This window comes from Cherax quadricarinatus, unplaced genomic scaffold (assembly GCF_038502225.1).
Source record: "Cherax quadricarinatus isolate ZL_2023a unplaced genomic scaffold, ASM3850222v1 Contig49, whole genome shotgun sequence".
Lineage (NCBI taxonomy): Eukaryota > Metazoa > Arthropoda > Malacostraca > Decapoda > Parastacidae > Cherax > Cherax quadricarinatus.
In genome coordinates this window covers 29,811-47,846 of record NW_027195075.1, presented here as the reverse complement: position 1 = coordinate 47,846, position 18,036 = coordinate 29,811, and the positions used below count along the sequence as shown (strand labels likewise).

Below are 18,036 nucleotides of genomic sequence, written 5' to 3'. Positions count from 1 at the left end.
TATATATATATATATATATATATATATATATATATATATATGTATATATATGTGTATATATATATATATATGTATATATATGTGTATATATATATATATATATATATGTATATATATGTATATATTATATATATATATGTCGTGCCGAATAGGCAGAACTTGCGATCTTGGCTTAAATAGCAACGCTCTTCTTGCCATATAGAACATGTGAAAATTTGTGTATGCAGTTATTTCGCCAAAATCATTCTGAACCTAACGAAAAATATATATTTCATTGTGTTTGTTTATTATTAAATTATTGTAAACTTATCTAAAATATATTTAGTTGGGTTAGGCTAAAATAAATTGCTCTTTTTATAATAAGGTTAGGTAAGTTTTCTAAGATTCTTTTGATGCAAAGTTTAAAATTTTTACATTAACATTAATGAAAAAATATATCTTTAAACGTATAAGAGAAAATTTCAGAAAGGACTTAATTTTAAATGAGTTTTTGCTAATTGACCAGTTTTACATATTCGGCACGACATATATATATATGTCGTGCCAAATATGTAAAACTGGTCATCCTTCATAGACCCATCCGCTGACACGTCCACTCCTAAATATCTGAATACATTCACTTCCTCCATACTCTCTCCCTCCAATCTGATATCCAATCTTTCATCACCTAATCGTTTTGTTATCCTCTTAACCTTACTCTTTCCTGTATTCACTTTTAATTTTCTTCTTTTACATACCCTACCAAATTTATCCACCAACCTCTACAACTTCTCTTCAGAATCTCCCAAAAGCACAGTGTCATCAGCAAAGAGCAACTGTGGCAACTCCCACTTTGTGTTTGATTCTTTATCTCTTAGCTTCACACCTCTTGCCAAGACCCTAGCATTCACTTCTCTTACAATGCCATCTATAAATATATTGAACAACCACAGTGACATCACATATCCTTGTCTATGGCCTACTTTTACCCGGAAGTAGTCTCCCTCTCTCATGCATACTTTAACCTGAGCCTCACTATCCTCGTAAAAACTCTTCACTGCTTTCAGTAATCTACCTCCTATACCATTCATCTGCAGCATCTGCAGCATTGCCCTCTATCCACCATGTCATATGTGTTTTCCAAATCCATAAATGTCACAAAAAACTTCTTTACCTTCATCTAAATACTGTTTTCCTATAGGTTTCACTGTAAGCACCTGGTCCACACACCCCCTACCTTTCCTAAAGCCTCCTTGTTCATCTGCTATCCTACTCTCCGTCTTACTCCTAATTCTTTTAATAATAACTCTACCATACACTTTACCAGATATACTCAACAGACTTATTCCCCTATAATTTTTGCACTCTCTTTTATCCCCTTTGCCTTTATGCAAAGGAATATGCATGCTTTCTGCCAATCCCTAGGTACCTTACCCTCTTCCATACATTTATTAAATAAGAGCACCAACCACCCAAAACTATATCCCCACCTGCTTTTTAACAACTCTATTTTCATCCCATCAATCCCAGCTGCCTTAACCCCTTTCATTCTACCTACTGCCTCACGAACTTCCCCCACACTCACAACTGCCTCTTCCTCACTCCTACAAGATGTTATTCCTCCTTACCCTATACACGAAATCACAGCTTCCCTATCTTCATCAGCATTTAACAATTCCTCAAAATATTCCCTCCATCTTCCCGATGCCTCTAACTCTCCTTTTAATAACTCTAGACAGGTACTGCAAGGAACTTGCAATCCCATTCATTGATAACTGGGATAAATTCTATGGGAAACTTGATATGTATGCAATGGATGGGGTTCATCTGTCTGGGGATGGAGTGGTTGCATTAGCCAATTCAATTGAGAGGGTAATTGATGACTTGTCTAGGAATTTAAACTGATAGATTATAGAGGTATGGGTGTTTGTGGGAAACAGTCAGGCTGCAGCATTAGGGTTAAAAACAGTAGTTGTTACCGGGATACCTCAGGGAAAGATAGTAGAGGGCAACGAGTGACTAGCTCCCTTAAGGTTTACTATACAAATAGTAGGAGTCTAAGAAATAAGATAGATGAGCTAAGATTACTTGCAAGTGCAGGTAATATAGATAATAATCCAATTACATAGACCTGGTTCAACCTGAAATATAGAGAAATGCCTTCTGAATGCAGCATAAAGGGTTATAAACTATTCCACACTGATAGGGTCAACAGGAAGGGTGGTGGAGTGGCGATGTAAGTCAGAGAAAATTTAAATTGCTGTCTTAGACATAATATAAGATTAGAAACATCGAACACAGATTCTGTTTGGCTACAGTTTCTCGAGGGACGTGACAAATTAATTTTGGGTGTGATTTATAGGCCCCCAAACCTTGATAGGGAGGGCAGTAAGCTGTTATGGGACGAAATTCATAAGGCATCTAGATATGAAAATGTTGTGATAATGGGAGATTTTAACTTTAGACAAATTGATTGGAACAATATGACAGGAAATCTTGAGTTTAGTAACTTTCTTGATACGGTGCAGGATTTATTTTTAGAACAGGTTGTGACAGAACCAAATAGAGGAAACAATCTGCTTGACTTGGTTCTTGCCAACAAAGTTTCACTAGTTAATAGTCTTGAGGTTAATGATGAGCCTGGGGAAAGTGATCACAAATCACTTAGTTTTAATATATCATGGAATTACCCAGATAACTGCAATCGAATCTCTCTCCCAGATTTTCGCTTGGTCGACTTCATGGGACTGAAAAATTACCTGGGTGGACTAAATTGCGATGTCCTGACTGTGGGTCAGGTAGGTGATCTTGGTTGCCAATATGACGTTTTTCAGAGCATAGTTCTAGCTGCCCAGACAACTTTTATTCCAAGTAGGGAAATTAGATCTAACAAAAATGATCCCAAATGGATGAACAATAGATTAAAACATCTCATTGGTCAAAAGAGAGGCATATATAGGCATATCAAAAGAGGGGATGGGCAGTTAAGAAATCAATATATTCAATTAAAGAGAGAAATAAAGAAAGGAATAAGAAAAGCAAAAAGGAATTATGAGGCTAAAGCCGCAAAGGATTCAAAAACTAGCCCAAAAGGGTTCTTTCAGGTATACAGAAGTAAGATTAGGGACAAGACTGGCCCACTTAAGAGTAACTCTGGTCTGATCACTGACAGTGATAAGGATATGTGTGAAATTCTCAATACCTACTTCCTCTCAGTTTTCACCCAGGAAAATACTAGCGATATTCCTGAAATAATAGATTACGTAGAACAGGATAATGAACTACGTACAATTGCAGTAACTAGTGACATGGTCCTCAGACAAACAGAGAAACTAACCTAACGAATCCCCAGGCCCTGATGAACTGTTTGCAAGGGTGTTAAAGGTATGTAAAGAGGAACTGGAGTACCTGGAGTTTACATGGAGAGAGTTCCGGGGGTCAACGCCCCCGCGGCCCGGTCTGTGACCAGGCCTCCTGGTGGATCAGAGCCTGATCAACCAGGCTGTTGCTGCTGGCTGCACGCAAACCAACGTACGAGCCACAGCCCGGCTGGTCAGGAACCGACTTTAGGTGCTTGTCCAGTGCCAGCTTGAAGACTGCCAGGGGTCTGTTGGTAATCCCCCTTATGTATGCTGGGAGGCAGTTGAACAGTCTCGGGCCCCTGACACTTATTGTATGGTCTCTTAACGTGCTAGTGACACCCCTGCTTTTCATTGGGGGGGGGGGGGGTGTTGCATCGTCTGCCAAGTCTTTTGCTTTCGTAGTGAGTGATTTTCTTGTGCAAGTTCGGTACTAGTCCCTCTAGGATTTTCCAGGTGTATATAATCATGTATCTCTCCCGCCTGCGTTCCAGGGAATACAGGTTCAGGAACCTCAAGCGCTAATCTTTTTAACATATCACTACAGGCTAGCATAGTGCCTGAAAAGTGGAAAATGGCAAATGTAATACCTATTTACAAGGCAGGTGACAGGTCCTTGGTTTCGAACTATAGACCAATAAGCCTTACCTCCATTGTGGGAAAATTTATGGAATCAATAATTGCCGAATCAATTCGTAGCCATCTTGATATGCACAGATTGATTAATGAATCTCAACATGGGGTTACAAAGGGGCGTTCCTGTCTAACGAATTTACTAACTTTTTCACTAAGGTGTTTGAGGAGGTAGATCATGGTAATGAATATGATATTGTGTATATGGACTTCAGTAAGGCTTTCGATAGAGTTCCACATTAGAGGCTACTGAGGAAACTTAAGGCACAAGAAATAGGAGGAGAAATATTTTCCTGGGTAGAGGCATGGCTGACAAATAGGCAGCAGAGAGTTTGCATAAATGGGGAGAAATCAGAATAAGGGCACGTTCACAAGCGGTGTTCCTCAGAGGCCAGTGTTGGGCCCGTTGTTGTTCACAATTTACATAAACTACATAGATGAGGGAATAAATGGCGACATAAGCAAATTTGCTGATGACACCAAAATAGGCCGTCCAACTCATTCTAATGAGGACACTAGAGCACTCCAGGATGATTTGAATAGACTGATACAATGGTCGGAGAAGTGGCAGATGCAGTTTAATATTGACAAATGCGAAGTTCTAAATGTTGGACAGTTAAATAACCATGCCACATATAAACTAAATAATGTCGATCTTAATACTACTGCGAAAAGGATTTAGGAGTTCTGGTTAGCAGTAATCTAAAACCAAGACAACAGTGCATTAGTGTTCGCAATAAAGCTAACAGAATTCTATCTTCATATCTAGAAGCATAAATAATAGAAGTCCCCAGTTTGTTCTTCAACTCTATATATCCTTGGTTAGGCCTCATTTAGACTGTGCTGCTCAGTTCTGGTCACCGTATTACAGAATGGATATAAATGCTCTGGAAAACGTACAGAAGAGGATGACAAAGATGATCCCATGTATCAGAAATCTTCCCTATGAGGATAAACTAGGCATAGAATTAGGGGGGATATGATCGAGGTGTATAAATGGAAAACAGGCATAAATAATGGGGATGTAAATAGTGTGCTGAAAATTTCCAGCCAAGACAGGACTCGCAGCAATAGTTTCAAGTTGGAAAAATTCAGATTCAGGAAGGATATAGGAAAGCACTGGTTTGGTTATAGAGTTGTGGATGAGTGGAACAAACTCCCGAGTACAGTTATTCAGGCTAAAACGTTGTGTAGTTTTAAAAATAGGTTAGATAAATACATGAGTGGGTGTGGGTGGGTGTGAGTTGGACCTGACTAGCTTGTGCTGCTGGGTCTGGTGCCGTGCTCCATCCTTGAGTGGAGGTGACCAGACTGGGTGGGTCATTGGGCTAATCCGGTGGGGGTGGGTCATTGGGCTAATCTGGGGGGGGGACATGGACCTGCTCTGCATGGGTCAGTAGGCCTGTTGCAGTGTTCCTTCTTTATTATGTTCTTATGTTCTTATTTTTAACTGTCAAATCCTTTTGTTCTCTAGGCTTCCTTAACTTATTAATCTCACTCCAAAATTTTTTTCTTATTTTCAACAAAATTTGTTGATAACATCTCACCCATTTGCTCTCTATTTACATTGGTTCACCACTTAACCTCTTAACCTCTCTTTTTCTCTCCATATACTCTTCCCTCCTTGCATCACTTCTACTTTGTAAAACCCTGTCATATGCTAACTTTTTTTCCCTTACTACTTTCTTTACATCATCCTTCCACCAATTGCTCTTCTTTCCTCCCGCACCCACTTTCCTGTAACCACAAACTTCTGTTGAACACTCTAACACTACATTTTTAAATCTGCCCCACACATCTTCGACCTCATTGCCTATACTCTCACTAGCCCATCTATCATCCAGTAGTTGTTTATATCTTACCCTAACTGCCTCCTCTTTTAGTTTATACGCCTTCACCTGTCTCTTACTTGCTGCTTCTATTTTCCTTGTATCCCATCTACCATTTACTCTCACTGTAGCTACAGCTAGAAAGTGATCTGATATATCTGTGGCCCCTCTATAAACATGTACATCCTGAAGTCTACTCAACAGTCTTTTATCTACCAATACATATTCCAACAAACTACTGTCATTACGCCCTACATCATATCTTGTATACTTATTTATCTTCTTTTTCTTAAAATACGTATTACTTATAACTAAACCCCTTTCTATACAAAGTTCAATCAAAGGGCTCCCATTATCATTTACACCTGGCACCCCAAACTTACCTACCACACCCTCTCTAAATGTTTCTCCTACTTTAGCATTTAGGTCCTCTACCACAATTACTCTCTCAATTGGTTCAAAGGTTCCTATACATTCGCTTAACATCTCCCAAAATCTGTCTCTTCTACATTCCTCTCTTCTCCAGGTGCATACACGCTTATTATGACCCACTTTTCACATCCGACCCTTATTTTAATCCACATAATCCTTGAATTTACACATTTATATTCCCTCTTCTCCTTCCATAACTGGTCCTTCAACATTATTGCTACTCCTTCCTTAGCTCTAACTCTCTCAGATACTCCTGACTTAATCCTATATATTTCTCCCCACTGAAACTCTCTTACTCTCTTCAGCTTTGTTTCGCTTAGGGCCAGGACATCCAACTTCTTTTCATTCATAACATCAGCAATCATCTTTTTTATCATCTGCACATCGAATTTATATAAAGCAAAAGAAATATTCATATTATTTTCAAAACTGCTTTTTATGAAACATGATTCTATTATATTCCTGTCGATCATGGATTTACTTGGTATAATTTTCTCAGTCTTTTGAAAATCAACTGGATGGTTGAAACTTCTCACAAGAATAAATAGAGTATTAGAATCTTGTCCAGTTCTAATGCTATATTTATGTAGTTTCAATCTTAGTTCGAGACTTTTACCAGTTTGACCGTTATAAACTTTATTGCAAATTTTACCTGGAATCTTATAGACACATCCATCAGCATTTTAGGGGAATTCTTTATCAAAAGTTATTTTACTGTATCAAGATTTTTAAATACAACTTTGACATTAAAAATCTTAAGAAGAGAAGGCATATCAACCAAGATTTCATGGAAAGGGAGAACCAACACATTTATAGTTTAATAAGGTTGGTTGTCCCTTTTTGGATTGTAAAAAGTATTTCTAGCAATTTTAAAAGATTTATCAATTATCTTTCTTGGGTATTTCAGATCATTAGCTGTTTCAGAATTTTTTTATATTTCGTCATCTATGAACTCTGGACTACAAATACTTAAAGCTCTCAAAAACATTGATCAGGAAACCGACAGTTTAACTCTACCTTGATGTGAAGAATAATAGTGTACATAGGAACAGTTATTTGTAGGCTTTCTGTAAATTTTAAATTTTGAAGTCATTATAACCCTTAATAATTAAAACATATAGAAAAGACAATGAGTTATTTCTTCAAACTCAACAGTAAAATTTATAGAATGGTTAAGTTATTTAATTTAACAAGGAAATGGTTTATATCTACATTCTGGTGCATGTTTCTCGGTCTCCTTACTATCTTCAGCACTTTTACTAACAATGGTGCCTTCTCCAGTATTTTATGGTATTTTATCTTTACTATTCCTTTGGGCATCCCCTTGTTTACTATCTCCAGTGTTATTTCTAGTTTGAAACTTTTGGGGTTTGCATGTCCTTGTCTACAACTTTTTCCCAGCACTAAAGCTGTCATCCTCTGGCTACCAACTTTAATTTCTTTTTCTTACAGGTACTGTCTTCCAGAACACCTGTACCAGGAGCAATAGCACCATATGGCCCGATTCTTTTATTTTCCCATCTCAGGTTTTCTATGAAGGCCGTTTTGATGTTTCCTTCTTGTACTGCAGACATGATTTTTTCACACAGCTGGTTCTCATTTGGATGTGCCCAAAATCACTTACGTGGTTTAATATCTCTAGTGGACTATTCCCGAATGTCTGCACATGATGCATGGGACCATTTCCCACAGAAGTTGCACGTAATCCAGATAGAAACCCATTTGTTGCTGTGGGCGCAGACTAAGCAGAGTTTCATGTAGTTTATTGTTGTTATACTGTATATTCTACTAATAACCTTCTTGAAAGTGTAGATCTGTCCATTTGTATGTGTATGAAATAATCTTACTGCTGCTAGCAATATCTGTTGCTTGGGTGTTTGACAAGGGCACCTAAAAGCCCTGTCAGCTTATGAATCTGGTCATAAGATCACTTATTTTTCAATGAATCCAGTTGGGAGTTAAGGGTACTTAGAAACTCCAGCAGCTTTTGAATCCAGTCACTGGATCACTTATTTTTTTAATGAAACAGGTCAGGGATTACTTATTTTTGAGCAACTCCAGTCGGTGATTTTGGACTAGCTCATGAAAGGACTACTCAAATGTTATTTAACAACGTAATACGTGTCCAGTTTGATACAAATAGTATAACTTGCATGTTGGAGAAACCGGTGACATCTAGCAACTCTTACTGATGACAAACAGCCTAAGATGATCCTTCCTGTGTCACTGTATTTAATTTTTCTCACTTTGTTCCTAACTCCACCACACTAATTTTTATGGTATCTCTGATTAGCTAAGGTATAGCGACTAGGGTAGAAAGTTTGCTGGAGAAATTGGCTGTCTGTTGTATATATTGCAATCTCTGCCAACTCTACAATATTACTGAGTTTCACAACTCTATTCCTCTTATTTCCACAAGTTTCACTGGCGACCCCGTAACATCTTAATGTTAAAATTCTAGATTTTCTTATTTCCATAAATTCGTACTCAGTGGTATCACTGGATTATAAATATGGTAGCTTAGCAAATTGTAAGAATTTTTTTAACGTATTGGCTTGTGTAGCAGAAACTTGCAATTACTGGCAACTGTTTACAACTGTTTACATCACCAGTTCAAACCACAGGTAAAATATTTCCTCCTAATTTCACCACATTTATTGAGGTATCTTATCTATACACTATTTTATCACTATCTTTTACAATATTTATTTATTTGCACACTGTACACTTGTCTCCACTCGGAGTCTGGACAACTTTTTTCCTTATTATTGGCACAAAGGTTGCTGTTATTTACCAGATGATTTTCCAGCACTTATGCTTCTAGAACCTACAAAAACCGCGATAATCCACGAAACAGATGGAGCCCGCGGCGATGTTGACACCGGTCATACATCATCAAGGAACTATCACTACACTATGCTTTCACTACAATAACAAAACTGCAAGGTTGACACCCCTCCGTCAGAGTGCAGGCACTGTACTTCCCATCACCACGACTCAAGTCCGGCCTGCCAGTTTCCATAAATCCCTTCATAAATGCTACCTTGCTCACTCTACAACAGCACATCAAGTCTTAAAAAGCATTTGTCTCCATTCCTATCTAACATGCTCACTCATGCTTGCTGGAAGTACAAGCCCCTCGCACACAAAACCCCCTTTACCCTCTCCCTCCAACCTTTCCTAGGCCGACCCCCACCCCGCCTTCCCTCCACTACAGATTTATATGCTCTCCAAGTCATGAATCCCATGAATTTTGTGAATTATGAATTCCTCGAATTAAGTGAAAAAAAAATCCCATGAATTTGTGTGTGTAACTATCCCTCAAGTAATTTAAACACCGTTATTATATTAGACAAGAAGTTTACCTGGTTCCTGCATTAGGCGTAATATCAAACCCTGCAGCCTTGTTCAGATTTTGCCAGTGTCGTGGTCGTAGTCCTTTATTACACAGAACAGATACTAAGGGCAAATGTTCCTTGAAGATTTTAATCTGTGTGAGAGCAAGGGCACACACCCGCAAGGGTCCTGGTAAGTTATCTGGATTAGGGTCGTCTAGGTTCATCCTGGCTTTGCGTGGGTCGCCTTCGAGAGCTTGCTGTTTGAACTTCATCTTGAAAGTTTTACGAAGTCGGAACAGTTCCCTGAAGAAGAAAAGTACAGTGTCAGTGCTTCAGTAATTCTCAAATTACATTCATCACAAATATTTTGAATGTAATATGCAAACCCTAACATTAACAAGCAATTAGAAGCTCAAGTGTCAAATAATAAGAATGTGGTGGTAAAGAAATTATTATTTCTTCGTGATGGTAACACTTAATTCTTTAACTCACAGACTTTGTCTGTTGTTTCCTAACCAACTGGTACAGTAAAATTTGTTTCGTATTTCTGAAGTCCTTTAAATTGAGGTTCTTTAAATCAAGGGTTATCAGCTTATTGTTGATAATCTAACACTTAGTTACTCGACTCCCAATATTATCCACTTGTAGCGAGAAAGATAATACCTCAGCAACAATACCTTTATTACGATGTTTCGTCCAAGATTGGACATTATAAGGTTCACTAGAGGACGTTGTAATTAAGGTTTCCTCTTGAATCATAGTACCTTTTTAACTACCTGCCAGTCTACACCATCATTCACTACATTATGGCTGTATTTAATCAGGCATCTACATAAATAATACTTAAATGTTATGCAGGCATCCAGTTTTTTCCTAATATAACCTGGCATACCCTTCCAGCCACAGGTCTCTGGAAAATAATCCAGTGTTTTTAATATAACCTGGCACACCCTTCCAGCCACAGGACTCTGGAAAATAATCCAGTGGTTTTAATATAACCTGGCACACCCTTCCAGCCACAGGACTCTGGAAAATAATCCAGTGTTTTTAATATAACCTGGCACAACCTTCCAGCCACAGGACTCTGGAAAATAATCCAGTGTTTTTAATATAACCTGGCACACCCTTCCAGCCACAGGTCTCTGGAAAATAATCCAGTGTTTTTAATATAACCTGGCACACCCTTCCAGCCACAGGTCTCTGGAAAATAATCCAGTGTTTTTAATATAATCTGGCACACCCTTCCAGCCACAGGACTCTGGAAAATAATCCAGTGTTTTTAATATAACCTGGCACACCCTTCCAGCCACAGGACTCTGGAAAATAATCCAGTGTTTTTAATATAACCTGGCACACCCTTCCAGCCACAGGACTCTGGAAAATAATCCAGTGTTTTTAATATAACCTGGCACACCCTTCCAGCCACAGGACTCTGGAAAATAATCCAGTGTTTTTAATATAACCTGGCACACCCTTCCAGCCACAGGACTCTGGAAAATAATCCAGTGTTTTTAATATAACCTGGCACACCCTTCCAGCCACAGGACTCTGGAAAATCAATGATCTACAGTTAAATAAAAACAAATTGTTATTGTCTATATAAATTAGGATTTAAGTTAATTTGCAAAATTAAATAGCACAACACCAGCTGCTTCAGTAAATTAACATTATACATACCTAACAATTATAGCAATAAATTTTAAAAATAAAGGTCCAATTTTAACAATTAATTATCGTATTCCATCAATATTATTGATTAATAGGATGGTGAGTTATAATTTCACTTGTTTGGGATAGAGATGAGATTGTTTTGCTGACATTGAAACAATAATGGACTATTGTTCTGACAATTAACTTTGTCCATTGTTTCTGATATATCTCACCCAGTGTTTCTTGTCCCATATTTCCAAGGTCCATATTTTGAGGCCCAGTAAATCAAGATTTTACTTCATATAATAATCTCTAATTCAGAGTTATATGTGAATGTCTTGTTAATGTCATTTGAACTGAGGTCGTCAGTCACTTATTCACTGCTGGCAAGATAGTGCATGAGTGATGGTGAATGAATGTCACTGTTTTAGGGACTTCTAACCTCAGAGGAAAATAACCATGATATTTTTTTTTTGGGGACAATATTTTTTATAATTTTTGTCTTGTTAGGCTGTGTAGTACAGGTGTGTGAACAGTATGGTGAAAAATCTGTTTGTTAGGCAGTAATAAGTTGATCATCTCCCTCTCTGATATAACCAGCTGTCTTAATGAAGATTTTTTTCGGACCTGGGAGTGATTATGTCGGAGGATCTCACCTTCAAGGACCATAACATTGTATCAATCGCATCTGCTAGAAAAATGACAGGATGGATAATGAGAACCTTCAAAACTAGGGAGGCCAAGCCCATGATGACACTCTTCAGGTCACTTGTTCTATCTAGGCTGGAATATTGCTGCACTCTAACAGCACCTTTCAAGGCAGGTGAAATTGCCGACCTAGAAAATGTACAGAGAACTTTCACGGCGCGCATAACGGAGATAAAACACCTCAATTACTGGGAGCGCTTGAGGTTTCTAAACCTGTATTCCCTGGAACGCAGGAGGGAGAGATACATGATTATATACACCTGGAAAATCCTAGAGGGACTAGTACCGAACTTGCACACGAAAATCACTCACTACGAAAGCAAAAGACTTGGCAGACGATGCACCATCCCCCCAATGAAAAGCAGGGGTGTCACTAGCACGTTAAGAGACCATACAATAAGTGTCAGGGGCCCGAGACTGTTCAACTGCCTCCCAGCACACATAAGGGGGATTACCAACAGACCCCTGGCAGTCTTCAAGCTGGCACTGGACAAGCACCTAAAGTCAGTTCCGGATCAGCCGGGCTGTGGCTCGTACGTTGGTTTGCGTGCAGCCAGCAGCAACAGCCTGGTTGATCAGGCTCTGATCCACCAGGAGGCCTGGTCACAGACCGGGCTGCGGGGGCGTTGACCCCCGGAACTCTCTCCAGGTAAACTCCAGGTAGGAGGGATAATAACATGGATAATCCACGAAAAATAAGCTGTGTGGCTTATTCCACTGAGATCTTCAGAATCTTTCCCAAGGTACCATCCACTCCACTCCACTAACTTCTGTGTACCTATTTATTCCTTTGTAAATAGGGACAAAGATATTAAGAGACTTGTCCCTGCTTCTCACCCTTCCCAGGATGCCACCCACAACGGTCATCTAACATCAACGTAGGTACTGACTGCTTCATGAACCGGGGCAACAGGTGCTAGATAATACAACCAAGGTTTTTTAATTGCTAGCAGAAAATTCTACCACTAAGTTATAGGTGACTCTCACAAGTGACTTTAAAAATAAAACACATCCTACCTGGCCAACTCCTCGGTCTCACCATCAATAAAGTCCGGGTCTAGACTAGTGAAGTCACCATCCATCCAATATTTCTCATATTTACGCCACTTCATTACCAGTGTAAATAACTCGTCATATGGCACCAAACAGTCCTGTAAATCAGTTATTTACTTTAAGCACATAAAATCAATTTACAATATTTCACTAGAGGTCTGTTGGAATGGGATCAAACAGACAAGCAAATAAATTATTTACCTGAACGACTGAAACATATTTACACTTCATTATTAAATGGCCCCAGAGAGTCCTGTAAATAAGTTATTTACTTAAAAGATACAAAATCCACTTACATTGATGGAATGTCCACAGTAACGAATCAATCAGTCCAGTAAATCAGTTATTTACATAAAAGATAAGTAATCATTTCTCACTACTTTATTACAGATGTAAATATCTGACTGGACGGCACCGAGTTATTTACTTAGGATAGAATATAATTTTATACCAATTTATTTTTAGTGTAAACAACTCACTGAACGTCTTTCAACATTCATTAAAGAAATTATTTACCTAAAACACCATATCAGTTCATTTTCTAAATACACAATTTAACAAAGACAACAAAGTAGAGTAGTAAAGATTAACGCTGCGTGACTTACAGCAGAGCTACTACCTCTTTATTACCCTGTACCATCACTAGTTTCTTGTACCTCCGCCAAGGAGCACAGGTACATCTGGACCCGTGTGCTCGCACTACCTCCGCCAAGGAGCACAAGTACATTTGGACCCGTGTGCTCGCACTACCTCCGCCAAGGAGCACAGGTACATTTGGACCCGTGTGCTCGCACTACCTCCGCCAAGGAGCACAGGTACATTTGGACCCGTGTGCTCGCACTACCTCCGCCAAGGAGCACAGGTACATTTGGACCCGTGTGCTCGCACTACCTCCGCCAAGGAGCACAGGTACATCTGGACCCGTGTGCTCGCACTACCTCCGCCAAGGAGCACAGGTACATCTGGACCCGTGTGCTCGCACTTCCTCCGCCAAGGAGCACAGGTACATCTGGACCCGTGTGCTCGCACTACCTCCGCCAAGGAGCACAGGTACATCTGGACCCGTGTGCTCGCACTACCTCCGCCAAGGAGCACAGGTACATCTGGACCCGTGTGCTCGCACTACCTCCGCCAAGGAGCACAGGTACATCTGGACCCGTGTGCTCGCACTACCTCCGCCAAGGAGCACAGGTACATCTGGACCCGTGTGCTCGCACTTCCGCTTTATATTCTTATATTTTCTCTCGCTTCACACGGTGAGGGCCTGGGTTCGATTCCCAGCCAGAGTAGAAACATTGGACGTGTTTCTTTCCACCTGTTGTCTATGTTCCCCCGGAACTCTCTCCAGGTCTCTCTCCAGGTAATATTTCTTTATTTACGTATGCATTATATAAGTTTATACTGTATTCGATACAAAATAATTTTCGTAGATTTTAAACGATTTCTAAATTAATAGCAGAAAACATATCATCCCTGTTGTCTCCTTTACATTATCCTCTTTATTCTCTCTTAATTTTCCTCCTCCATGTTTTCCCCTCACACACACACACACACACACACACACACACACACACACACACACACACACACACACACACACACACACACACACACACACAAACACAGACCTGCAGGAAGTCAAGAGAGGAATATGAAGAGAGCAACAGAGCAATGGTGGACACACTGGCTGAGGTGGCAAGAAGAGCTCACTCGAGCAGAGCAAAGTTACTGGTTATGAGCGATTTCAACCACAGGGAGATTGATTGGAAAACCTGGAGCCACACAGGAGTCCCGAAACATGGAGAGCCAAGATGATGGATGTGGTACTTGAAAACCTCATGCATTAACATGTTAAGGACACTACCAGAGTGAGAGGGGAGGACAAACCAGTAAGACTGAACCTTGTGTTCACCCTGGGCAGTTCAGACATTGAGGACATCACATATGAGAGTCCCCTAGGAGCTAGTGACCATGTGGATCTGTGCTTTGAATACGTAGTAGAGTTACAAGTGGAGAGGGTGACATGAGTTGAATGGGAAAAGCCAGACTATAAAAGAGGGAACTACTTAGGTTTGAGGAACTTCCTGCAGGAGGTTCTGTGAGACACAGAACTGGTAGGAAAGTCAGTAAACAAAATGATGGACTACGTAACAACAAAATGCAAGGAGGCAGAGGAAAGGTTTGTTCCCAAGGGCAACAGAAATAATGGGAAGACCAGAACAAGCCGACGGTGTAAGGAGGCAAAAACTAAGTGCAATAGAGAATGGAAAAAGTACAAAAGGCATAGAACACATGAAAATAGGGAGATTAGTCGCAGATCCAGGAATGAGTATGCACAGGTAAGGAGGGAGGCTCAGCAAAAGTATAAAAATAACACAGCATCGAAAGTCAAGTCTGTCCTGAAACTGTTGTGCAGCCACATCAGAAGGGATATAACAGTCAAAGACTAGGTGATCAGGCTGAGGACAGAAGGTGGGGAACTCACAAGAAACGATCAGGAGGTATGTGAGGAGTTAAACAGGAGATTTAAGGAAGTATATACAGTAGAGACATGAAGGGCTATGGGAAGACAGCACAGAGGGGAACATAAACAGGGAATATACCAACAAGTGTTGGATGACATACAAACAATAGAGGAGGAGGCGCAGAAGCTGCTAAGTGACCTTGATACCTCAAAGGCGATGGGATCAGACAACATCTCCCCGTGGGTCCATAGAGAAGGAGCAGAGACACTGTGTGGGCCACTAACCACAATCTTCAATACATCCCTTGAAACTGGGCAACTACCTGAGATACGGAAGACGGCAATGTAGTCCCCATTTTTAAGAAAGGAGACAGAAACGAGGCACTAAACTTCAGACCAGTGTCTCTAACGTGTATAGCATGCAAAGTCATAGAGAAGATTATCAGGAGGAGAGTGGTGGAACACCTGGAATGGAACAAGATTATAAATGATAACCAGCATGGATTCATGGAAGGCAAATCCTGTGTCACAAACCTTCTGGAGTTTTATGACATGGTAACAGATGTAAAAAATGAGAGGGTTGGGGGTTGATTAAATTTTCTTGGATTGCAAGAAGGCCTTTGACACAGTTCCTCACAAGAGATTAGTGTAGAAGCTAGAGGATCAGGTGCATATAACAGGAAGGGCACTGCAATGGATCAGAGAATACCTGACAGGGAGGCAACAACGAGTCATGGTACGTGATGAGGTATCACAGTGGACACTTGTGACGAGCGGGGTTCCACAGGGGTCGGTCCTAGGACCAGTGCTATTTTTAGTATATGTGAACGACATGATGGAAGGGTTAGACTCAGAAACGTCCCTGTAAGGATAATGCAGTACCATTCATTGATAACTGGGACAACTTCTATGGCCGAAATGACATGTATGCCAGGGATGGGGTTCACTTATCCAGGGCAGGTGTGGGTTTTCTTGCTAACTCAGTTGAGGAGGTTGTTAGGACTTTAAACTAGGATTAGTTAGAGGTATGGGTTTAGAAATGATAAATAATGAGTATGGATATATTGACTTATGCTCTGATATTAAGATTCTTAATAGTAACTGTCATGGAGTAACTCTGGGTAATGATAATTTCAGAAATTGTGTAAAAACAAAGATGAATAGGAAAAATGTGCAGAAGAAAAAACATATGATGGTTTTTTATGCTAACAGTCGAAGTGCAAGAAATAAAATTAATGAACTACGTTTGGTAGCATGTGCTGGGAACTTTGATATCATAAGAACATAAGAACATAAGAAAGGAGGAACACTGCAGGAGGCCTGCTGGCCCATACTAGGCAGGTCCTTTACAATTCATCCCACTAACAAAACATTTGCCCAATTTTCAATGCCACCCAAGAAATAAGCTCTGATGTGAAAGTCCCACTCAAATCCAACCCCTCCCACTCATGTACTTATCCAACCTAGATTTGAAACTACCCAAAGTCCCAGCCTCAATAACCCAACTAGGTAGACTGTTCCACTCATCAACTACCCTATTTCCAAACCAATACTTTCCTATGTCCTTTCTAAATCTAAACTTATCTAATTTAAATCCATTACTGCGGGTTCTCTCTTGGAGAGACATCCTCAAGACCTTATTAATATCCCCTTTATTAATACCTATCTTCCACTTATACACTTCGATCAGGTCTCCCCTCATTCTTCGTCTAACAAGTGAATGTAACTTAAGAGTCTTCAATCTTTCTTCATAAGGAAGATTTCTAATGCTATGTATTAATTTAGTCATCCTACGCTGAATATTTTCTAACGAATTTATGTCCATTTTGTAATACGGAGACCAGAACTGAGCTGCATAATCTAGGTGAGGCCTTACTAATGATGTATAAAGCTGCAGTATGACCTCTGGACTTCTGTTGCTTACACTTCTTGATATAAATCCCAGTAATCTATTTGCCTTATTACGTACGCTTAGGCATTGCTGTCTTGGTTTAAGGTTGCTGCTCACCATAACCCCCAAGTCCTTTTCGCAATCTGTATGGCTAAGTTCTACATCATTTAACTTATAAGTACTAGGATTATGGGCACTCCCAAGCTTCAGAACCTTGCATTTATCTACATTGAACTGCATCTGCCACTTTTCTGACCAAGAATGGAGTTTGTTTAAATCCTCCTGAAGTTCCATAACATCTACGTTTGAATCAATTATCCTACCTATCTTTGTGTCATCGGCGAATTTGCTCATATCACTAGTAATTCCCTCATCAAGATCATTGATATATATTATAAACAACAACGGGCCCAAGACTGATCCCTGTGGAACGCCACTTGTTACAGATCCCCACTCGGACTTAACCCCATTTATGGACACTCTCTGCTTCCTGTCAGTGAGCCATGACTCGATCCACGAGAGCACTTTTCCCCCAATGCCATGAGCTGCCACTTTCTTTAACAGTCTATGGTGCGGAACTCTATCAAAAGCCTTACTAAAATCTAAGTAAATAATATCAAATTCTTTATTGTGGTCAACAGCCTCAAAAGCTTTACTGAAGAAAGTTAATAAATTAGTTAGACAAGACCGGCCTCTTGTG

At 39.8% G+C, this 18,036-nt stretch overlaps 1 protein-coding gene across 1 annotated transcript in view; it reads right to left on the bottom strand.

The window, feature by feature from the left end:
• The window catches only part of LOC128700457 (dynein axonemal heavy chain 12-like), a gene marked incomplete at its 5' end in the record, with an annotated part of 447,977 nt that overhangs the window by 403,646 nt on the left and 26,295 nt on the right, over positions 1-18,036 (bottom strand). The window contains 2 exons of the mRNA XM_070079936.1: positions 9,598-9,873; positions 12,946-13,079. Of these exons, the coding sequence (XP_069936037.1) occupies positions 9,598-9,873; positions 12,946-13,079 (410 nt within the window). The remainder of the gene's footprint in view (positions 1-9,597; positions 9,874-12,945; positions 13,080-18,036) is intronic.